This window comes from Rattus rattus, chromosome 9 (assembly GCF_011064425.1).
Source record: "Rattus rattus isolate New Zealand chromosome 9, Rrattus_CSIRO_v1, whole genome shotgun sequence".
Classification (NCBI taxonomy): Eukaryota; Metazoa; Chordata; class Mammalia; order Rodentia; family Muridae; genus Rattus; species Rattus rattus.
Window position 1 is genome coordinate 7,737,595 of NC_046162.1, and position 25,394 is coordinate 7,762,988.

At 42.4% G+C, this 25,394-nt stretch overlaps 1 protein-coding gene and 2 pseudogenes across 4 annotated transcripts in view; 1 reads left to right on the forward strand and 2 right to left on the reverse strand.

Moving 5' to 3' along the window:
- The window catches only part of LOC116909215, an 18,313-nt pseudogene extending 6,909 nt beyond the window's left edge, over window positions 1–11,404 (reverse strand).
- Window positions 11,405–20,462: 9,058 nt separating this feature from the next.
- The window catches only part of Abcc1 (ATP binding cassette subfamily C member 1), a 121,248-nt gene continuing 116,316 nt past the window's right edge, over window positions 20,463–25,394 (reverse strand). For all 3 annotated transcript variants that reach the window (XM_032913104.1, XM_032913105.1, XM_032913103.1), the window contains exons 30-31: window positions 24,325–24,519; window positions 20,463–23,777 (exon numbers count right to left, since the gene is read on the reverse strand). In XM_032913104.1, coding sequence (XP_032768995.1) covers window positions 23,669–23,777; window positions 24,325–24,519 — 304 coding nt within the window. In that variant the 3' untranslated portion in view covers window positions 20,463–23,668. The remainder of the gene's footprint in view (window positions 23,778–24,324; window positions 24,520–25,394) is intronic.
- On the forward strand, window positions 20,658–21,911 carry LOC116909501 (annotated as a pseudogene). The gene has a single exon (XR_004389077.1). The product of XR_004389077.1 is annotated as an aurora kinase A-like (transcript).

Genomic DNA, 25,394 nt, shown 5'->3' on the forward strand with positions numbered 1-25,394 from the left:
ATACAGCAACATTCTCCAACCTGAAACACTGTTTCTTTGTGAATTCAGTTAGTTCCCACTAGCACGACCTGCTAACATGTGTACTTTTTAAGATTTATCAAAATTTCGTCAGCCTCATCTAAGTAACTTGGTGAATTCAGTTAGTTCCCAATAGGCCGCAATAGTGATAAGTCGAATATTCGGGATACAGCAACGTTCTCCCAACCTGAAACACTGTTTCTTTGTGAATTCAGTTAGTTCCTACTAGCACGACCTGCTAACATGTGTACTTTTCAAGATTTAGACAGACCTGAAACACTGTTTCTTTGTGAATTCAGTTAGTTCCCACTAGCACGACCTGCTAACATGTGTACTTTTCAAGATTTATCAAAATTTCGTCAGCCTCATCTAAGTAACTTGGTGAATTCAGTTAGTTCCCAATAGGCCGCAATAGTGATAAGTCGAATATTCGGGATACAGCAACGTTCTCCCAACCTGAAACACTGTTTCTTTGTGAATTCAGTTAGTTCCCACTAGCACGACCTGCTAACATGTGTACTTTTCAAGATTTATCAAAATTTCGTCAGCCTCATCTAAGTAACTTGGTGAATTCAGTTAGTTCCCAATAGGCCGCAATAGTGATAAGTCGAATATTCGGGATACAGCAACGTTCTCCCAACCTGAAACACTGTTTCTTTGTGAATTCAGTTAGTTCCCACTAGCACGACCTGCTAACATGTGTACTTTTCAAGATTTATCAAAATTTCGTCAGCCTCATCTAAGTAACTTGGTGAATTCAGTTAGTTCCCAATAGGCCGCAATAGTGATAAGTCGAATATTCGGGATACAGCAACGTTCTCCCAACCTGAAACACTGTTTCTTTGTGAATTCAGTTAGTTCCCACTAGCACGACCTGCTAACATGTGTACTTTTCAAGATTTATCAAAATTTCGTCAGCCTCATCTAAGTAACTTGGTGAATTCAGTTAGTTCCCAATAGGCCTCAATAGTGATAAGTCGAATATTCGGGATACAGCAACGTTCTCCCAACCTGAAACACTGTTTCTTTGTGAATTCAGTTAGTTCCCACTAGCACGACCTGCTAACATGTGTACTTTTCAAGATTTATCAAAATTTCGCCAGCCTCGGGATACAGCAACGTTTCTCCCAACCTGAAACACTGGGCAGAGACTTAAAGCTTTTCTAATGTTTTAAGTTTTGTAATGCTGGCCAAAAACAAAGCAGATTAGGAAAAAAATCTCAAATATGGCACATAGTGATAACTTGATTAATTATAATATTAAATTGAATTTTGCAGCACCTTCTCACACAGTTTTCAAAATCTAAACCATTGACAATTTGATTCCAGTAAGGCACATTCTTGTCTTCTATCAGGTTTGATTTATTTTATTCCTTCAGAATTTTAGGAAACATGTTTAATTTCACTGAATATTTTTAATGGATATTTTTATTTCCATTTCATGTTATCTCCATTACTTGTTTCCCATCCATAAACCCCCTATCCCATCCCCCTCCCTTGTCTTCTATGAGGGTGTTTTACACACACACACACACACACACACACACACACACACACACACACCACATCTACCTTCCTACCCTGACATTCTCCTACACTGGGGCATCAAACATTGGTAGCACCAAGGGCATCTCCTCCCATTGGTGCCCAACAAGGCCATCCTCTGCTAAATATGCAGCTGGAGCCATGGGTCTGTCCATATGTACACTATGGTTGGTGGTTTACTCCCTGGGAGCTTTGGTTGGCTGGTATTGTTCTTATGGGGTTGAAAGCCCCTTCAGCTCCTTCAATCCTTTCTGTAACTCTTCGAATGCGAACACCGTTCACAGTTCAATGGTGGATTGCAAGAGAAGAATTGAAGCATCCCCAATTTGGTCTTCCTTCTTCTTGAGCTTCATGTGGTTTGTAGATTGTATCTTAAGTAATCTGAGCTTTTAAACTAATATCCACTTATCAGTGAATAAATACCATATGTGTTATTTTGTGATTGGGTTACCTCACTCAGGATGACATTTTCTAGTACCATCATTTGCCTATGAATTTAATGAAGTCATTGTTTTTAACAACTGATTAGTACTCCATTGTATAAATGTACCGCATTTTCTGTATCCATTCCTCTGTTGAGGGATATCTGGGTTCTTTTCAGCTTATGGCTATTATAAATAAGGCTGCTATTAACATAGTGAGCATCTATCCTTGTTGTATGTTACAGCATCTTTTGGGTATATGCCCAAGTAGTATAGCTGGGTCCTCAAGTAGTACTATGTTCAATTTTCTGAGGAACCTCCAGACTGATTTCCAGAATGGTTGTACCAGCTTGCAATCCCACCAACAATGGAGGAGTGTTCCTCCTTCTCCACATCTTTCCCAGCATCTACTGTCACCTGACTTTGGATTGTTAGCCATTCTGACTAGTGTGAGGTAAAATCTCAGGGTAGTTTTGATTTGCATTTCCCCAATGACTAAGGATGTTGAACATTTCTTTAGGTGCTTCACAGTCGTTTAATATTCTTCAGTTGAGAATGATTTGCTTAGCACTCTATACCATTTTTTAAAATTTTTATTGGATATTTTTTAATTTACACTTCAAAAATTATTCCCTTTAACGATTTCCCGGACATACGCCCCCTATCCTATCCCCCTCCCCTTCTTCTATACTGGTGTTCCCATCCACTCCCCTTCTCAACACCCCAACATTCCCCTACACTGGGGGTCCAACCTTGGCAGAACCAAAGGCTTCTCCTTCCATTGGTGCCCAGCAAGACCTTCCTCTGCTACATATGCAGTTGGAGCCATGTGTCAGTCCATGTATAGTCTATGGGTAGTGGTTTAGTCCCTGGGAGCTCTGGTTGGTTGGTATTGTTGTTCTTATGGTTTTGCAAGCCCCTTCAGCTCTTTCAATCCTTTCTCTAATTCTTCCAACAGGGGTGCTGTTCTCAGTTCACTGGTTTCCTGCTAACATTTGCCTCTGTATTTGACACACTCTGACTATGTCTCTCAGGAGACATTTATATCTGGTTCCTGTCAGCATGCACTTCTTAGCTTCATTATTTTTATCTAGACTTGGTGGTTGTGTATATTTGGGGCACATGTGGGGCAGGTTTTCAATGGCCATTCCTTCAGTCTGCTCCAAACTTTGCCACCATATCCCCTCCTATGGGTATTTTTGTTCTCCATTTTAGGAAGAACTGAAGCAACCACACTTTGTTCATCCTTTTTGAGCTTCATGTGGTTTGTGTATTGCATCCTAGGTAATTTGAGCTTTTGGGATAATATCCACTTATCAGTAAGTACATACCATGTGTGTTTTTCTGTGATTACCTCACTCAGGATGATATTTTCTAGTCCAATCCATTTGCCTATGATTTCCATGAAGTCATTGTTTTTGATAGCTGAATCCATTGTGTAAATGTACCATGTTTTCTGTATTCATTCCTCTGTTGAAGGGCATCTGGGTTCTTTCCAGCTTCTGGCTATTATAAATAAGGCTGCTATGAACATAGTGTAGCATGTGCCCTTGTTATACGTTGGCACATCTTTTGGGTACATGCCCAGGAGAGGTATAGCTGGATCCACAGGTAGTGGAAAGTCCAATTTTCTGAGGAACCTCCAGACTGATTTTGAGAGTTGTACCCTATTTTTAATAGGGTTATTAAAAAATAACCTCTCGAGTCTACCTTCTTGAGTTCTTTGTATATAGTGCATAGTAGCCCACTATCTGATGTAGGATTGGTAAAGATCTTTTCGCAATCTGTTGGTTGTCATTTTGTCCTAATGACAGTGTCCTTTGCCTTACAGAATCTTTGCAATTTTATGAAGTACCATTTGTCGATTCTTGATCTTAGAGCCTAAGCCATTTTGTTCTATTCAGGAAATTTTCCCCAGTGCCTATGTGGTTTTTTTTCTGTTAGTTTGAGTGTGTCTGGTTGTATGTGGAAGTCCTTGATCCACTTGGACTTGAGGTTGGTACAGGGATATAAGAATGGATTAATTCTCATTCTTCTACATGTTGACCTTCAGTTGAACCAGCACCATTTGTTGAAAATGCTTTTTTCCACTGGGTGGTTTTAGCTCTTTGTCAAATAACAAGTGACCATGGGTGTGTGAGTTAATTTCTGGGTCTACAATTCCATTTCATTGATCTACTTGCCTGTGTCTGTAACAATACCATAGAGCTGTTTTTTATCACTATTGTTCTGTAATAGAGCTTGAGGTCAGGAATGGTGTTTCTCCCAGAAGTCCTTTTATTGTTAAGGACAGTTTTTGCTCTTTGGTTTTTGGGGTTTTTGTTTTGTTTTTGCACATGAATTTACAAGTTGCTCTTTCTAACTCTATGAAGAATTGAGTAGAAATTCGGATGGGGATTGCAATGAATATTAAGAATGGTTTCTGCAAGATGGCCATTTTTATTATATTAATACTGCCAATCCATAAGAATAAGCAAACTTTCTTTATCCTGAGACCTCTTCAATTTCTTTCTTCAGAGACCTGAAATTCTGGTCATACAGACTCTCACTTGCTTGGTTAGAGTCATACCAAGATATTGTGTGTTATTTGTCACTATTCTTTGGGGTATCACTTCTCTAATTTCTTTTTAATCCTGGTTTTCTTTTAAGAAGAGGAAGGTTAATGATTTGTTTGAAATAATTTAATATCCATCCGTTTTGCTGAAATTGTTTATCAAGCTTAGGAGATCTCTGGTGAAATTTTTGAGGTCACTTAATTATACTATCATATCATCTGTAAATAGTGATATTTTGACTTCTTACTTTACAGTTTGTATTCCTTTGACCTCCTTTTGTTTGATTTCTCTGGCTAGGACTTTGAGTACTATACCGTATAGGTAGGGAGAGAGTGGACAGCCTGGTCTAGTCCGTGATTTTAGTGGGATTGCTTCAAGTTTCTCTCCATTTAATTTGATGTTGACTACTGATTTGCTGTATATTGCTTTTACTATGCTTGTTTATGTATGGGCCTTGAGTTCCTGGTCTTTCCAGGACTTTTAACATGAAGGGGTATTGAATTTTGTTAAATGCATTCTCAGCATCTAATGAGATGATCATGAGGTTATTTCTTTGAGTTTGTTTATATAATAAATTATGTTGATAGACTTCCATATATTGAACCATGCCTGCATCCCTGGGATGAAGCCTACTTGATCATGATGGATGGTCATTTTGATGTGTTGTTTGTGTTTGTGAGAATTTTATTGAATTTTTGCATTGATATTCATAAGGGAAATTGGTCTAAAGTTCTCTTTCTTTGTTGGGTCTTTGTGTGGTTTAGATATAACAGTAATTATGGCTTCATAAAAGGAATTGGATAGTGTTCCTTCTGTTTCTATTTTATGGAAGAGTTTGGACAGTATTGGTATGAGGTCTTCTATGATGGTCTGATAGTGTTGGGAGACTTTAAGTGACTGCTTCTATTATTTTAGAAGTTATGCACTTTATATGATCCTGATTTAACTTTGGTACCTGGTATCTGTCTAGAAAATTGTACATTTCATCTACAGTTTCCTGTTTTGTTGAGTGTAGACTTTTGTAGTAGGATCTGATGATTTTTTTTTAATTTCCTCAGTTTCTGTTGTTATTTTTCCCTTTTCATTTCTGATTTTGTTAACTTGAATAATCTTTCTGTGGCCCTTGGTTTGTCTGGCTATGGGTTAATTTATCTTGTTGATTTTCTCAAAGCACCAGCTCCTGGTTGTTTTGATGCTTTGTATAGTTCTTTTTGTTTCTATTTGGTTGATGTCAGCCCTGAGTTTGATTTGTTCCTGCTATTTACTCCTCTTGGCTGTATTTACTTCTTTTTGTCCTTGAGCTTTTATGTGTGCTATCCATCTGTTAATTTATGCTATCTCCAGTTTCTTTATGGAAGTACTCAGAGCTATGCATTTTACTCTTAGCACTACTTTCATTCTATCCCATAAGTTTGGGTATGTTGTGCCTTCATTTTCATTAAATTGTATCTTTTTTCATTTTGTCTTGACCAAGTTATCATTGAGTAGAACATTGTTCAGCTTCCATGTGTATGTGGGCTTTCTGTCATTTTTGTTGTTATTGAAGACTAGTTTTAGTCCCTGGTGATCTTATAGAATGCATGGAATTATTTCAACCTTCTTGTATCCATTGAGGAAAGTTTTGTGACTGATTATATGGTCAATTTTGGAGAAGGTATTGTGAGGTGCTGAGAAGTCTGGTATAATGCTGATAAGTCTGCCTTTATATGTTGCTACTTTTTCCCTTACTACTTTATATAATGGGAAGAATTTATTTTATGGTCCAGATTTGGAGTTCCATAGGCTTCTTGTATATTTATGGGCATCTCTTTCTTTCTCAGCACCTCATAATACCTTCTCCACAATTGACAGTTTTTGAATACTTTCTAATTGATAACTAATTTTGCCTCATTTTGAAAACACAATTTATATGTATAGCAATACTATTTATATGCTAAATGACAGTACAATAGAATGACTTAATACAGTTTTAAACAAAAGGAAGGAAGTAAAAAAATTCAGGTCACAGAGTCCCTCACTCCAGAAACATCTTTTTTATTTTTAATTTACTTTTAAAACAACAGGACAAGGTAAATATATTAAGTGACTTATAATTAGTACTGCCCTAATATTCATGAAATTAAAGCAACTTAGAATCCAAATTTGTTAAAAGCTTTTATTATTAGTTGATATTTCTCCTTTTCTTCCATTTTTATAGGTGTGTTGCACATTTGTGCACAGATACATGTGTGAGTATGCACATGTAAATGCCAGAAATTATCCTCTGGTAAATTAACATCAAGAGTATCACCTCATTTTCTACCTTATTCCTTTACTTATTTTTAGACAAGATCCTCTTATGGGACCTGGAACTTGAGAATCTGGCTAGGCTATCCATTTATCTAGCCTCAGAGATTCAACTGACACCACCTCCCTAGTATAGAGAATGTATACATGTACTACTATGTTGAACATTATACCTGGGTAGTGAAGATTGAACTTGGGTTCTAATGCTTGAGAGACAAGCTCTTTACTGACTGTCCTGCCTCTTAATTAATCACTTTGATGCAGGGATCACGAAAGATTTATATAGTGACAATAATTAAAATCAGACTCAGCTTTGATCCCATCCATGCTCTGAATCTTTAAATATTTTTCATTGATTCTATTGTTCAAATGTCCATTGCCTCATGGCATACTTTTGAGCATGCGAGCACATGCTGAGCAATAAATAAACGGAAAATTTCTTTCCTTTCTTCAAAAAGGCAAATCAAGCATTTTCATAAGGGCAGAGAAAAGTTCTACACAACTCTTATAGGGAACATTGTAGATCCCTAGCAATGAAATTGTCTGCACTACAGGAAACCAAATTAATAAGTTGTTGCTTAAGCCTCACTTACAACTAAAAATTTTACAGGTAATAATAGAAAAATAACAAATGGAATTTGAGAAGCTAAGAAATGTATAATCAGTTCACTTGCCAGTATGAATCCCCACCATAGGTACCAAGACACAGCACTAGCCAAGACATTCCTGTGTGTTACACTTTCTAAAACACCATATGCTAGATATTTGAGCAACACAGAGAAAGCTTATATTTAAGAGAGTTTAAAAAGTAATAGCTGTCACTCAGAAAGAAAAGAAATGGTAAATATTTGGTTTTTATTTGCATTTGAAACAGTTATACTCATATGAAATTATCTGTAATCTAGGTTGTTGCTTTGTTATCTCCTTTGAATTGAAATATGCTTTCCTAGAGAGATGGAGCAGGATCTTAAGATTGAGGAAGAAAATAAATTGTTTAAGGTTCAGGAAGTAAAGGAAGCTTATACGTTTGAGGAAACATCTGAAACTTATAAATCATAAGACCCTCAACTCAGTTTATAGAAGCACTAATAAATAGTTTGGGATGGAGCTTTCTTCAGCCAGTTAATCTGCCTGCAAGTATGGATCTAGTATGTGTGTGTCAACATCCATGCTGGGGTGAGTTTTTCAGTGACACATCTTTTGAGTCACCTATGCCCCTATGAGTAACTTTTCTTCTGTGCTTCTGTAAATAACATCATTAAACTCACTGGTCATAGCTAGACTTAGGAGGAATCATTTCTGCAGTCTGTATTTGTGACCTATCTGGGATGAAGAGATGTTTGTTCTTGTGTTCCCATAAAATTCTCACAACAAAGGTATGTTATAAATGACAATGTGCTTCAGTAGTTAAAATTTTAGAGATGACTTTGTATGGAGACATTTGCATGGAAATTTATTCGTCTGTGTTGTTCTGAAGTAAACTTTTTGCTGGTCTTTTTATTTGTGTAGAATCAATAGATATTGTTGTGGGGAGTATGATTTTCAATGTTCATAATAAAATTACAACTTTCATGATGAATTCTTAGATTGCTCACTCTGGGATAAGCCAGCTGTCACCGTGTGCACATTGTCAAGCCTACCTGCAGATAGAGCTATGTGGTGAAAGACTGAACCCTCCTGTGTACAGCCTCATGAGAGAGCAAAGTCTCCTCCATCCCCATTTAAATCTCATGGTACAGAAGCGTGTAGCTTCATGAACCTCCAGGCAGAACATTTATAGACCCTGGGTCTTAAACCAAAGAACTAAGAAACAACAAGTAATTACTGCTGTTATGAGCTTTTCATTTCCAATTAACTTTTAGACATTAAGTCAATCAATCTCATTTTGGTCTATTAAATTACTTTGGCTCTTTGTTCATTAAAAATGTATATGTGTGTGTGTGTATTTGTTTGTATAAGTAAAATGTTTGTATAATTATATGTGTATGTATTCATATACATGTATGTATGTGTGTGCCTGTGTGTGCCCATGTATGTTTGTGACGGGAAGGCAGTGGACATTTAGTCAATCTGTGAAATAGGAACTGGACCTTCAAGAATGTCTTCTTCTTTCTCCAGGGATTGTGTCTACTCCCATACCCTTTGTGGTGAGGGCAGGAGTATCTATGAGAGAATATCCATGAGACCTAGGGTAGCCTATATAAAGTCTGAAACACATTATACACTTGGACTCTCACCTCTACTCTTCCTCATTCCATTGATGGAAGTTATTGTAATAAAAATACGATTTTTTTCTATTTCTTTATGTGGCTGGTGCTTTGCAACTTACTATCTGTGTGTTAGTGCCCTCAGCATTGATAAATATTTTTTGTATCTAGGCCCCTGAAAATCTCAACCACTTTCACTCTCAGATGACTTTCGTTATCCCCTCTCTATGATATCCAGGTATTACACTTAGTGACTCCTCCCTCTGTCTTTTCATTTTCACACTTGAGTGGTTCCCAGAACATAGAATTCTTTGTCTATCCCATAGAACAGACTCAGTGGCACCTTTAGACAACCATTCCTCACCCAAATTCCTGGTAATATATATGCCCCTATGTGTAAGTACTTGGAAGAACATTCAACGACAGGCTTCTGGATGTCATAGGAGAGCCTTGAGTTTTGGTGCTGGCACACCACAATATTTGAAACAGTATCTCCAGTATCTCCTGGTAAACCAAGTTAGCTTGTCTATGAACTTTGGAAAATATTTTGTCTCTACCTCTCATTTTTTTAGGAGCTCCTGTATTGCAGGTTCACACACTGTGCCTCTGGCTTTATCAGAGTTCCCAGAAACTCACTGAAGCCTTCATGCTTGTTTATCAAACACTTCGTCAATGGAGACATCATCTAAGTACATTGCTTCAGTTCTTAATCCAATCAATTTACTTGTAAAGTGAGTAAAATTACATTAATCCATAAGAAGCTACTCTGCATTGTACATATGTATGTATATATTCATGTATGTATGTATGTAAGTATGCATGTATGTATGTTTAAATGTATTCAGATTAAACATCTTGGTATATCAAGACATGGTAATATATCACCTTAGGTGCTCAATATTATAAGATGTGCCTTGTATTCTCTCATGGAAAACATTGCTTTCCTAAAGAATCTTGAACTTTTAAGAGGATGTGTGTAATATTCATGTTTGCTGAGATTAGGACAGATACATGACTAATATAAACCCTTAAAATGACTAGGTAGAATTGTGTTTTACTCTAAGGACTTTTTGTGTATATTTAACATACTAGAAATTCTTCTCATTAGGCATCATAATGTGTCAGTTTCAAAGCAAATAGTAAACACATTCACCAATAATGTGGTGGGTGCCATATTAAAGAAACAAATTTATAAAGTAATTCTACTTGGTGTAATTTAACTAAAAGGAACCGAGATTTGAATTCTCTACTTCTATATCCAAGTGCCTTTCATGGTTCTCTCTGTCCCTTGTAAGAGTCTGGGTTGTGTCTGCCTAAATATGGTCTTTTCTGTTTGGTTCAGTTTCTGTGTTGGTGTACCTGTCAGTGTCCATGTCTGTGTCTGTGTCTGTGTCCGTGTGTGTGTGTGTGTGTGTGTGTGTGTGTGTGTGTGTGTGTGTGTCTGTGTCTGTGTGAGTTTCTTCTTAACAATGAACTCTGCTCTCTGTTTTATTATAGCAACAAAAGCAGCATATGGGGAAGAAAATACAATTACTGCATAGCAAATGTTAACAAAGTTTTAGAGCCATTGACTTCAACTGACCACAACTGACCCACATAAACCAACACAGCTAAGCAATATTTGTATGTTGTGTACAGCATTTGTGGTAAAATTAATTTTATAAGGCTTTGTTGTCCTTTTTCCACACACTCATAAATATACATGCATTGCTCTCTCTTTCACCGCCAAAGAGGAACACATATTTAAGATTAAAGCTGTTATTATCTTAAGTTATAAATGCTAATTACTTTTTAAATCCAAGGTAAATAAGGTTGATTGTTACATTGATCTCTTAGAGGCAGGTAAGACAAGCAGGCTGAGTTCACAGTATAGGATAACAGCCTTAAGTGACCTCAAGTTGTATCAATAACATTGTCTGTGAAGTGCAGCAAAAATCCCAATGTATTAGGATGTGTAAGATACCTTTATAGTGGTACACTGCCTTACTTTTGAAAACTAAGTTCTCTGGTAGTTGGATAGGAAACCATAAAAGATTCTGTGGGAAGAGACCGGGGAGATTGAACAGAGGTGTGGAGCAGTGAGGGAATGCAGAACTAGAGATAGCCACCAGAAAGTCCCAGGTGCCAGGAAAGCAAGAGACTCCCAAGACCCAATGGAGATATTATCTGAAATACCCAACAAAGGGGAGAGAGAAGATGTAGAGACCATTCCCAGAGGTTAGTCATGGCCTCCGGTTAAGGGATGGGGCCACTCACTCATCTCAAAAATATTAATCCATAACTGCTCTTGTCTAAAGGAAATACAGGGACAAATTGTAGAGTAGAGACTGAAGGAAAGACCATCCAGAGACTGCCTCACCTGGTCATCCATCACGCATGCAAACACCAAACTGAGACACTATTACTGATGTCAAAAAATGCTTGCTGACAGGACCCCATAGATGTCTCCTGAGAGGTTCTGCAAGTTCTTTACCAACACAGACACTGACTCTTGCAGCTAACTATCAGACTGAGCGCAGGAACCCCAATGGTAGAGTTAGGGGAAGGACTGAAGGAGCATAAGAAGTTTGCAACCCCATAGGAATAACAATATCTACCAACCAGACATCCCAGGGCTACCAAAGAGTAAACCACCAACCAAAGAGTACACATGGAGGGAGGGACCCATGGCTCCAGCTGTATATGTAGCAGAGGATGGTCTTATCTCACATCAGTGGTGGGGGGGAAGGGGCAGCACAGCTTGTTTCTGTGGTGGCTGGACATCTCAGGGTAGAAGAATACCAGGGCAGAGAGGAGGGAGGAGTTGGTGTGAATGGGAGAGTACCCTCATGGGAGCAGGGTAAAGGGGTAAGGGGTAGGGAGCTTGTGGAGGAGAAGCCCAGAAAGGGGAAAACATTTAAAATGTAAATAAATAAAATAACCAATAAAAAATTCCAGTCATGAGACACAGTTTGTCCAAAGATCAAGTACTTGTAGTGTGCAAGAGAAGAGAGCAGTGGTGTCAACGTTTCTGCTCTGCCATTCTAAGTTAACAATACAGAAGAAAAAGTATTTAAAATGTAAATAAAGTGAGAGGTTAACATGTGATCAATGATAAACATTGCTGAAACAACAGTCATTTTTTTTTCTACAGAGATGTCTGAGAGAAGATCTTTACCAATCCTACATCTGATAGAGGGCTAATATCCAAAATATACAAAGAACACAAGAAGTTAGACTCCAGAGAGCCAAATAACCCTATTAAAAATGGGGTACAGAGCTAAACAAACATTCTCAGCTGAGGATTATTGAATGGCCAAAAAGCACTTAAAGAAATGTTCAACATCCTTAGTCATCAGGGAAAGGCAAATCAAAACAACCCTGAGATTCCACCTCACACCAGTGAGAATGGCTAAGATAAAAAACTCAGGTGACAGCAGATGCTGGCATGGATGTGAAGAAAGAGGAACACTCCTCCATTGTTGGTGGGATTGCAAACTGGTACAACCACTCTGGAAATCATCTGGAGATTCCTCAGAAAATTGGACATTCTACTACATGAGGACCCAGATATACCTCTCCTGGGTATATACCCAAAAGATTCTCCAGCATACAACAAAGACACATGCTCCACTATGTTCATAGCAGCCTTATTTATAATAGCCAGAAGCTAGAAAGAACCCAGATGCCCTTCAACAGAGGAATGGATTCAAAAAATGTGGTACATCTACACAATGGAGTACTACTCAGCTATCAAAAACAATGACTTCATGAAATTCATAGGCAAATAAAATGAACTAGAAAATATCATCCTGAGTAAGGTAACTCAATCACAGAAAAACACAGTTGGTATGCATTCATTAATAAGTGGATATTAACCAAAAAGCTCGAATTACCCAAGATGCAATCCACAGATCAAAGGAACCTCAAGAAGAAGGATGACCAAAATTCGGATGCTCCCACTCCTTCTTAAAAGGGGAAAAAATACCCATAGGAGGGGATATGGAAGCAAAGTTTAGAGCAGTGATTCAAGGAACGGCCAATCAGAGCCTGCCCCACATGTGGCCCATACACACACACACACACACACACACACACACACACACACACACACACACAGCCACCAAAACTAGAAAGATTGATGAAGCTAAAAAATGCATGCTGAAAGGGACTGGATATAGATCTCTCCTGAGAGACACATCCAGAGCATGTCCAATATAGAGGTGCTAGTAGCAAACCAGGAGCCTTTCACCCTCCTATTATCTGGCAGGTGGGCATTGTGGGCAGGACAGAGGCCAGGAAATCCTCCTTGGCTGGAACTTGCTGCAACTTCAGTTGGCAACCGAGGATGGTCTCTGTAAGAGGGTCTCCGTCACCCATGTGGGGCTGCACCATACTGTGGTCCTTAATCACCATCATCCTTCAGGTGAGGCCTGGTACTGTGGAGATGAGGAAGTGGAGGTGGGAGTTATGCTATGGCCTGTTCTGACCCTGAATCGCTTCTGCCAGGACCTTGTCCTGACCCCAGGCTCCCCATGGATGAATCTGTTCCTGCCTCAGGAACACACAGATGAAGACAATGGGATAGCCCTGGAAACAGTTCAGACCAAGGCCTTCATAACAAGACTATCAGGCCATCTGCTATACAAATGTATTGGCCAGGAAGATGACCTAAAATATGTCTATCCACCAGTAGAATGACCAGCAGGAAGTTGGAAATGGAAGGGACATTCCTGTACTCTGAGCAGGCTCTAGGGGATCCTTGACCCCCTTTTTGCAATCCAGGTCCTATTCTTCACCCACAGCCCATGCCACAGAATCTCTTTGCCATGTTCCTTTTCCTGTAGCAAAAGTCAATCTAGACTCTTTATCTCACTTTGTTTTTTGCTATAAAAATACCATGCTTGATGTTTAACACTAATTTCACATGTGTGGCAGCTAAGTAATAGTGTGTTCTTTTCCTAAAGTGTGTATATCTTGATCAGTAGGTTCCCCATCATTCATATGGTGCTGTACCACATACTTAATTGGTCTTAATTCCCACCATCCTTCAGATGAAGCCTGGTACTGTAAAAAGGAGGTGGGGGGCATACACACACACACACACACACACACACACACACACACACACACACACACACTCAGGAGGAAGGGAGGGAGGGAAGGAGAGAGGGAGGGAGGGAGGGGAAGTGGGAGGGAGTGTTCAATCTTGGGTGTATTCATCGATTACTTTCCACCTTAGTTTTTGAGACAGGGTCTCTCACAGGGCCTGAGGATCATTGATTCTTCTAGACTGGTTGGCCAATAAGCCCCAGGGATCCTTCTGTCTCTGTTTCTCCAGAGTTGAGATAACAGGTGCATGCCATTGTGCCCAGCTTTTTTTGTGATGTTGGGGATCAGAACTTGGGTTCTCATGTATATATACCAGACATTTTGCTCACTGAGCAATATCTCCAGTAATGTCTTTTGCTAAAATATTTTAAGCAAGAAATACACATAACATAAACTTTATCATCATACTTACATTTTTCAGTACAGGGCAGTTAACCAAAGGGCTTGCGCATGCTGAGTAAGTGTCCCACCACTGCACTACAGTGCCTATGGGTTGGCCCATAGCCTTTCCTGAATATTACTTAGCACTGTGAAGTAGCCTAATGCATAACTTGGTCTGGTGGGACAGGCTTGTGATCCCAGAACTCAAGAAACAGAGGCAGAAAGATTCCAAGTCTGAAACCAGTCTGAACTATACAATGAGACACAAGAAAAGAAGAAAAGGAAAAGAGGAGGGGGGAGGAAGAGGAGGAGGCAGCCTTGTGTCTGATACCTTAAGATCAGACTCAGGAGGCAGAGGAAAGCAGATATTTGAATGCAAGGAATGGTCTACATAGTCTATGCCTGGCCAGCCAGGGCTAAGTACCTGGTCTGAAACAAAACAAAAAGGTGACATTATTAACCTTTGTGGCTGATATCTACATAAACACTTAACATGTTGTGATAGCAATGGCTGGAGGCTATAGGAGAGGACTAGAAATCAGGAGTTGGGGTGATGCTCAGCGGATAAGTGCTTGCTGTGCAAGAGTGAGATGAAGACAATCACCACACACGTGTGCACAGTACACATGCAGAAGGGAGGAAGGAAGAAATGAAGGAAGGAAGGAAGGAAGGAAGGAAGGAAGGAAGGAAGGAAGGAAGGAGGAAGGAAGGAAGGAAGGAAGGAAGGAAGGAAGGAAGGAAGGAAGGAAGGAAGGGAGAAAAGCAAGGTTTTACAGGTTGGGAAATAATGGCACCGACATGAATGATTTGCCTACAGTCAACCTACAGCAAGACAACAGAAATCAAATTACCCAAGCCCTGGGGACTTTGGTCCTCATGGTGGTGACAACACACACAAGCACCATCAGCAGTGGCCCCCCAGAGCCTGCTTGTAGAAAAGGATAATCTAACTGATGACATCTACCTGCAGTTTATTCACAGCATGGGTCAGATGCAGCTTTCAGGCCTGGTATGTGCTCTTCTCTAAAAAACCCAGGTCTTTATACTGTATGAGGGCACTGCCTCATAGAGCCAGGAAAAAGATGCAGTGGCCACTCATTTAAGTGCATAGTAATGCCTTTGCTCTGTGACAGACTGTGCCAGGTAAGGTGTTCTGCCTGACAGTGATGCACAGGGCCATCGCAAATAATTTGTTCATCTGAAAATGTCCTGGGATGAATTACAAAGTGCCCACTGTGCAAGGGGAATAACCAAGGCCCCAGGGGAAGGAATTTGGTTACAGGAAGCTAAGGGTCAGGAAGCTGTCCAGAAAATTGAGGGAGCATATTTAGAGCAGACCTGAGCTCTCAACTCATAAAGCCCTCAGCTTTTATCCCAAGAACTGTTCCACATCTCTCTTCCTTGCAGGGTACTGGTCATAGATAGATGACAGAGAATAGCATTCCAGCCCACCTTCTGGCCCAGAAAGGTCTGTTTTACAGGCTAGCCCAGGAGTCACGACTCACCTGGGTTGGGACTCTTTGACAGCCCCCTTGGAGCCAGACGTAGATCCTGCAGTGGCGGTAGATGACAGAGACCCAGGGGCCTTCAATGTGCCACAAGGTGCCCAATCTAGATTCCTCTACGGGTAGAAAATGACAGAGAAAGTAACAGATTATTGATTAATACCAGACCTGGAAGAACACAGCATGTCCAGATTGATCTGAACAAGGCCTGCACATCCATGCTCACCCTACAACCAAAGTGGACAGTGACTCTCAGCCCTAGCTGTCTACTTTAAGTCCACACCCACCCCAGGCCAATCAAGTTGTCTGCTCTGAACCTTGGTTGATAGTGTGCGCATTCACCAACTCCCCTTATTTTGAGGTCATTTTAGATTTCACATGCAATTTTAAGAAATCACACAGAGAGAACCCACAGCCCTCTGCCATGTTTGTTTCAGGGATGTCCAACTCTAGGACAAGTTCAAATGGTACACTGAGACCGAACACGCTTACATATCCTCTATTGCTTGTGTCTTGTGTGAATCCAATGCTTTTTGATGCCATTTTGTGAGACAAGGTTTCACGAAGCCCAGGCTGGCCCTAAATTCTCTTTGTAGTTAGGATGGCCTTGAATTTCAGATGTTCCTACCTCCAACTCCCAAGTGCTGGTATTACAGGCCTGTCTTACCACAACATAATTATGGGGCTCAAACCCAAAGTATTATGCATGCTACATAAGCACTCTACCAACTGCAATACATCCCCAGCTCAGGATTCAGTTCTATATCTATTTATATTTGTAAAATTGTGAGTCTCTCACTATGTTGCCCAGGCTAGGCAAACTCAAGTTCCTCCTGTCTCAGCATCTAGAGTGCTGGAATAATAGGATTGTCCCACTCTACTCACCTTGATTGATCACTGTTACCTAGCAACATCATGGCCACTGTCGGCTGCAGTCCAGGGCTGGTGGGTCCTGTACATACTAATACTACATACATATGTTGAACAGTATCCCTGGGTTCTACTTAGAAATGTCCCTCTGTCACTGTGGCAAAGCAATTCTCACATACATATGGTCCCTGGATCCAATCACTGGTCTTATCTGCCCTACTCACTAATACATAGGCAATTACTATGTTGGGATCAGGAAAGGACTCAAACCTGCTTCTAGGATACAGCACCTGCTTTACCCCACCCATCCTGAGGTTTTTCTGATGGCTCACTCTGAAACAGGGCTTTTAGGGCTCCCCTTCATCCCAGATTGATCCCCTTTTGTGGGTATGGCCAAGAGTTCATTCAGAGCCTCATCACCGTGGCTGCCTTTGTTGTACAGAAGAAAAAACTGAAACTAGAAAGTGATGCCTAGTGACCAAGGGGAAACTTGCTCTTGGGATTCTAACCACTCAGGTACAGTCCTGTTGTCAATTCTGCTCTGGAAGAAGCAGAAATGGGGCACCACAGCACTTAGTCTGCCACTCCAATGCTTGGACTCAGGCAGAGGCTGCTTTGTCTGTATGTCCAGCTCACATTGATCTAGGAATAGAGCCTGGGCCATAGAGTATTCGGCCCATGAGAACACCAGGTAAGTCAGTAGTGTGGTTAGCCATTAATCCCTCAAGCCAAGCTCTCCTGCTACAGGCCCCACCTGGTGGCAGGAACAGGCATCAGCCCCAGCAAGCCACAGCCTCTAGATGTCACTCTAGGCCTTTTTCTTTTCTTTCTTTTCTGTGATGCTGGGCATGGAAGTTATGCAGGGCAAACATCGAGCCACCTCCTGGATTGGCACTGACGGTGTCTCAGTTACACCAGAGTTGTCTTCCTGACCACAGCTACACCTGTGTGCCAGGCATGGATGTAAATGCAGGTAGCATAACCATTCAGGCAACTCAGCCCAAGGTAGGCACCATCCCTTCCTTCCCACTTCTCTTTAAGGCTATACTGACAGTCACTGGACTATACTGACAATCCCTTTGACAGAAAACTGAGGCCAGAGAATTTTAATACCAATCTCTGCCCAGAAGCCCACCTTTCCAACAATCCAACTTCCTCAGCACATGCCCAGAACTGACTTCCTTTCTAGATTCCTTCCTCAAAGGCAGAGGCTAGGGACAAGCTTCCTTTCCTTCTTGAAGTAAGAGATTTGTTTAAGAAGTTATAGGTTTAGTGTGCCTCCAGAACTTTGCACAGTGCAAAACAAAGACACTCAATACATATTGACCGAGTGAACCAGGGACAGGCAGTTTTAGATAATACAACCGTTCTGATGGCAAGTGGTCTTGGGGCCCAGGAACTGACCTCTGGCACCATAGCACCATCTACAGTTTCTAGATATGTCACATTCAAAAGGCCCTAGTAGCAATGGGCCTAGGCTCTGTGTGGGAGCTGCAGGAGGTGCTCTAGATTACACTGAGCCTGAAGAAAACACAGCAGAGGCCCATGAAACAAGGTTGGTTTGAACAGGACCTGGGAGAGAACACGAGGATGTATCGACTTATGTATTCGCGGAGTTGGTATGGCTTCTGGGCAGAAGATAGTGTGGCTGGGTGGAATGGCTAAGGGCAGGCCCTGGGAGAGCAGATTAAACTTGACCCCAGAACCCAGTGCCCTATCCCAGCTCTTCCCTCAGCGATCACTGAAGACTGTTGAAGATCTGACCTGAGACTGAGGCTCGGAAACATACCCTGCATGTAAGGTCCAAGCCAAATCAACTGGGCCCAGATAGTGCTGAGTCTTATGGTCAGGGATCCCTAACTCCACTGCTTTGTCTGAGGCAGACCTATGGTTTCAGTGAGGGACAGCAATGGCAATATACATGTGCCTAGAGCATGGTCTTGGGGTGTGGTCCACAGTTTGCTGCTCTCTCTGGGGGACATTCTTACCCATACTCACCTAGACCAACTTGGAAAGCCAGCACTCAGTCTCACTTCCCCACTTCCAAACCATGGGTGAAGCCATGGAGAAAACATCCTTTGAGCAGTTTACTCCCCTACTTCCTTTGTATTTTGGTTGTGGCTAAGCACACAGCTGACTTTGACAATGGACTGTGAGGGGACACTTGTCCCCTCCAGTTTTAGAAATGGAAGAGAAGCTGATCTTCATCCACATTCTCTGATCTTCCACTAGGGGACCCAGTGGAAAGACACAATGAACTTGGTTTTTGCTCTGGAGAAGAGCCCAACTCTTTAGAGATGTCAAACCTGTGTCCATTTTGTGTGCACCTGTAGCCCAGAGGCTGCTTGGTATTTTTCTCTACCTTTTAAAACGTTATTTTATGGGCTGGAGAGATGGCTCAGCGGTTAAGAGCACTGACTGCTCTTCCAGAGGTCCTGAGTTCAATTCCCAGCAACCACATGGTGGCTCACAACCATCTGTAATGGGATCTGATGCCCTCTTCTAGTGTGTTTGAAGACTCATAAAAATAAATCTTTAAAAAAATGTATAAAAAAAGTTATTTTATGTGTATAGGCATTTTGTCTGCATATGATTCTGTGCACAATGTTCAGAAGAAACTGGCGTTACAGACACTTATGAGTTGTGAGCTGCCATATAGGTACTGGGAATTGAACCCAGGTCCTCTGGAAGAAGAGCTAATGCTCTAACCACTGAGTTGTCTCTTCAGTCTATCTTTTCTCTTATTCATTTTATTTGTTTTGTGAATGTGTGTAGGTTTGTGTTTATATGCACATGAGTGCAGGTGAGCTTAGAGGCTGGAAACTCAAGTTACAGATAGTTCTGAGCTGTCCAATATGGGTGCAAGGGACTGAACCTGGGTCCTCTGCAGGTGCATCATGCATTCCTAACCAGTGAGCCACTGCTCTAGCTCCTACCTTATGCTCTCACTGAACAAGCAGCTCAGTGACTTGGCTAGGCTGGCTCTCTAGAGGACCCCAAAATCGCTCCTGTTTCCTCCCCAGTGCAGGGGCTTGTATGCATGTACTGTTACACCTGGCGTTTTTGTTGAAGATTGGAATGCAGGTTCCCCTGCACCAGATGGCAAATGCTTTACCAACTGAGCCATCTCGCCAGCCCCATTTCCCAAGATCTTAAGCAATGTCAGTACAAATCAGCCCCATCCACTACAAAGAAGTTTTTGAGACACTTGTGACTGAGGCACACAGCTTGCCTAGGGTCGCATGTCCAAGAAAAAGAATGACAGCAGGACTCAAGCCTAGACATTTGTGTACTTTACCATTCCAACTCACTGCCAGATCTGGGCAGCTCTTAACCTTGGCTTCCCCCATCTTGTTTTTATGTTTAATTTGTCCAGAAAGGGGCACTGGCCCCTTGGAGCTAGAGATATAGGCAGTTGTAAGACACTGAACACAGTGCTGAGAACTGAACTTTAGACCTCTGTGAAAGGAGGAAGCATCAACTGTGCAGCCACCTCTCCAGTATCACAGCTGTCCTGGCCTGGGTCTTCCAGAGTAGAGGTTGGAGTCCTTGTGCCCCACCCCCCAATAACAAATAAAGTGGTTTAGAAAGAAGTAAAATATTTTTCTTTACTGCAAATTATTATCAAATAGTGACATTTCCAGTGTCATTACAGAAACTCTCAGGAGAAATCTGGGTCCTTTAAAGTGAAAGGATGGTATTAACTTATAAAAAATAAATATAAAGCGGGTTCCTGCCTGTGAGTCGGAAGGGGACCGGGCTGGTGAGGACGAGCCTGGATGCTGCAAACCGAAGGTTGAGTGGCACCGGGGTGACATGGACAGATGTAAAGAAAACTGTGTCTCCAGGCCTGTTAAGACCACAGTTCCCTTCGGTCCGAAACGAGTCTTGGTGACTGAGCAGATTCCTTCTCAGCACCCAGGATCAGCCAGCAGTGGCCAGGCCCAGTGGGTCCTGTGTCCTTCCAACTCCCAGCGTGTCTCTCCACAAGCACAGAAACCTGTCGCAGGTCAGAAGTCAGTGCTAAAGCAGTTGCCAGCTGCCAGCGTTCCTCGACCTGCGTCCCGGCTAAGTAACCCCCAGAAGAGTGAGCAGCCACAGCCTGCAGCCTCAGGAAATTCTGAAAAGGAACAGACATCCATCCAGAAAACTGAAGACTCAAAAAGGGAGTGGACTTTGGAAGATTTTGACATTGGCCGCCCACTAGGAAAAGGGAAGTTTGGAAATGTCTATTTGGTGAGGGAGAAGCAAAGCAAGTTCATCCTGGCTCTGAAGGTGCTGTTTAAAGTACAGCTGGAGAAGGCAGGTGTGGAGCACCAGCTTCGGAGAGAAGTGGAGATCCAGTCCCACCTGCGGCACCCCAACATCCTCGGGTTTATGGGTATTTCCATGATGCCACCAGAGTTTATCTAATTCTAGAATATGCGCCCCTTGGAACAGTGTATAGAGAGCTTCAAAAACTCTCCAAGTTTGACGAGCAGAGAATAGCTACCTACATCACGGAGTTGGCAAATGCTTTGTCCTACTGCCATTCAAAGAGAGTCATCCACAGAGACATCAAGCCAGAGAACCTGCTGCTTGGGTCAAATGCGGAGTTGAAGAGCGCAGACTTCGGGTGGTCTGCGCATGCTCCATCTTCCAGGAGAACCACGCTGTGTGGCACCGTGGACTACGGGCCCCCGGATATGATTGAAGGTCGGATGCATGATGAGAAGGTGGATCTCTGGAGCCTGGGTGTGCTCTGCTATGAGTTCCTAGTGGGGATACCTTTGAGGGGACACCTTTGAGGCACACACTTATCAGGAGACCTACAGAAGGATATCACGGGTTGAATTCACATTCCCTGACTTTGTGACAGAGGGAGCCAGGGACCTCATTTCAAGACAGTTAAAACACAACTCAAGCCAAAGGCTAACACTAGCGGAAGTCCTTGAGTACCCTTGGATCAAAGCTAATTCCTCAAAACCTCCAACTGGCCACAGTAGCAAAGAGGCAACTAGCAAATAATCTTAGGGAATCTGGAGCCATGGGCATTGTGCAACTGTGAGAAAGGCCCCATTGAAGGCACCGGAACCATCATCGCTGCCCTCAGGGTGCCTTGCTGAGCAACTAGACCTTGGCCTTGGATCCAGGAAGTCCCGCTGTTGCCCAGCCCCCAAGAACCATGCTGCTTTTTCTGATGTAGTAATCTGGAAGGAAGGTTCCACTGCAGCTGTCCCCCCAGCCTATGCCCCAAGGTGTCCTTCTGGGGGTCTCCGTGAGAAGTTACCAGTGATCACCTGCGTATTAGCCTCCAAGTGCCAGTGTGTAACTTATTGGGTCGCCAGGACAGGAAAAGCTGTTGGAATGGATATGTAATCTTTTAGTGTCAAAATAAAGATTTGTGTAGACTGTTTTTCTTAAGAGACACCCATTCAAGGCCCTCCTGTCTTAATTAAGCCTCCTGAAGCCTATGTGGGGTTCAGATCCCCAACCACTGTTATAGAGCCTGTGCTCAACCTGTCTTGGGACCTGACTCAGGTGTTTCTGGATGTTAAAGGCTACTTTTTATGTTGTTCTGTCATGTATGCAAACTTGTTAAATATATATGTATAACATCAAATATATATATACATATATATCGCCACCTAAAGAAAAAGGATACTTCTCTGGGACCAAAATCAGAGCCAAAATTCATAGCAAGTATGAACTGTGGCTGGAATTAAGTTCTTGCTGCCCATGGGGGTCTCTCTTTGGTCTGTAACCCACACACCTAGAGAACCACTTTGAAGTATTCAGACTGAGGATCAAGTACAGAGCTGGGCATGGCCGCTTCCTGAATCTAGTACCTCCTTCCTAGACATCAAATTCTTGGGACTATCTTTCTTCCAGAAACAATGCTCAAAAGTAGGGGGTAGAAATCATTGATATTTGTGAATGGTTCTCTTCTTGTCCTATAGGAGACTCTGGCAGTCTTTGATACCAGATTCTTGCTAGTTCATCCCTCCTGCTCTTGACTTTTGCTGCTTATAACTATTCATATATGTTATGTGAGGCATGAGCCCTCTCCACCTATGGACAGGAAGAAACGGAAAGCAGGGGCAGGGTAGAAGTCCTTGTGAAGGGAGTGTTGCCTGGCCTAGTTCTAAGCCTGTTTGACCAGGTCCCTTCACAAAGCTGTGTCTACAGCTCATACTGTGAACACTGCTGAATGTAGGGAACAGTGTCAGAGTGTGTGAAGACCAGATGACAGGAAGGGGACATCACTGACATAACAGGGACAGGATTTTTAGGAGTTTTCTTTCTTTCTCTCTTTTTTGTTTGTTTGTTTTGGTTTCCATGCTTTCAAATGCAAGACCTGAAGGCAAGATACACTCTTCTGTCACCAACAGGACTGTAGGTGACAGAAGAGCTGGCAGGGCCAGGAAAGGCTCTGGCTTGGCCTCTATAAATGTGGCTGAAGAGGCATGAGGCAGTGGCTTGTGTTTGGTCACTAGTGTGTTTGGCTGCTCATGGCCTTGCTTTGGGATACAGCAGGAGCATGGGTGAACTTTCAGGGACCCTCACAAGTGGTGCCAGAAGCCAGACGTGTTTGAAGTGGGGCACATCTGTCTTCCGGCTTCTTCGAGGTCAGATCCAGGCTGGGGCAAACTGTGACTGATGCTTTATGTGTTTTGCTTCCTTTTAGTTTGGTTTTCTTTCAATTTTTGGTTTTTCTCTGTGGAGTGTAAGTTTCCAGGGTTGCTGGCTCATGCCTGGACACTGGGATCCTGGCCCTGCAGTCCTCATCAGATATGCCAGAGATCAGTTTACACCAAGCCAGCATCCTTGGCCATGCTATAGAAGACGCCTCTTTGCTGCAGGAGCTCAGAGGGTGCACCACACTCCCGAATTTCTCCTTTGTCCAGGACAATCACCCTGCATGGGGAAGGACACAGATGTTAGCGTTATGTAAGGAGATGCAACTGATATCTGTGAGTTGCTTGCTCTGCAAGAACTATTATAAACTCTCGAGGCTGGAGAGATGGGGTTAGCTGGTACCTGCCTTCCCACCTCCTTGTTATCACTTGTACCTAGCACATATCTCTCTTTGAAATCAGCGTTTGTTGCTGTGATCGTTGTATCTCTCTCTTAAGTAAGTGCCCTGGTCCTTAAGATGGTCCATATGCCTTGTCTGACAGGGGACCCCAGAGTCAAGAATAATATGGAGCCCACATCAGGTATCTCATGTATATAAATATGTTTGATAACCTGTTCTTCCTGTGACAGAAGAGTTCCACCAACTGGGAATGCCCCTGAGCTTAAGGATGGATGGTGATGGATGGATGGATGGATGGATGGATGGATGGATGGATGGATGGACGGACGGACGGACGGACGGACAGACAGACAGACAGACAGACAGACAGACAGACAGAAACAGGATTAACCCTGCAAGCCCACAGATCCACTCTGAGGGCCTCACCTTGTATAGTCCATTATGGTATTCAGCCGATGAGCAATAGTGAGCACAGTACTGTCTTCAGACTGCGTCCGGATGGTGGACTGAATAAGGTCATCTGTCTCTAGATCCACAGCTGCTGTAGCCTCATCCAACACTAGAATCTTTGTCTTCCTCAGCAAAGCCCGGGCCAGGCACACAAGCTGTCGCTGCCCCACACTAGGAATAGAGAAAAACTCAGAGAGAGGGGCTCAAACTACCCTGATCCTGAATTAGGCTTCAGGCGAAGAAGGCTAGCAGACAGTCTTGGGGTAGGCTTTGGGCAGAAGAACAAGGCCAATTCCCATATCCATACATAGGGTGGATATTACTAATCAATTATGTTATACCTGGTTATTTCCTGGTGAGCAGGAAACGAGCTTAGGAGCATTCCCAACAAAAGGCTCAGAAGTGATATTCAAAGTACCAGCTCCATTCAGTGTGGGTGACAAAGACAGCAAAGGGGGCTCAGCTACAGAGGCCTTAGCACTGGCTGGACTCAGCCAATGGGATATTGGCCAATGAATGGACAGTAGAATCTTTTTTTTTTTCATCTTCATTAACTTGGGTATTTTTTACTTACATTTCGATTGTTATTCCCTTTCCCAGTTTCCGGGCCAACATCCCCCTAGCCCTTTCCCCTCCCCTTCTCTATGGGTGTTCCCCTCCCCATCCTCCCCCCATTACCGCCCTCTCCCCAACAATCACGTTCACTGGGGATTCAGTCTTGGCAGGACCAAGGGCTTCCCCTTCCACTGGTGCTCTTACTAGGCTATTCATTGCTACCTATGTGGTTGGAGCCCAGGGTCAGTCCATGTACAGTATAGTCCATAGTATAGTCTTTGGGTAGTGGCTTAGTCCCTGGAAGCTCTGGTTGGTTGGCATTGTTGTTCATATGGGATCTCAAGCCCCTTCAAGCTCTTTCAGTCCTTTCTAAGATTCCTTCAACGGGGGTCCTGTTCTCAGTTCAGTGGTTTGCTGCTGGCATTCGCCTATGTATTTGCTGTATTCTGGCCAGTAGAATCTTGACATGGGAATGGACATTGAGAATATTC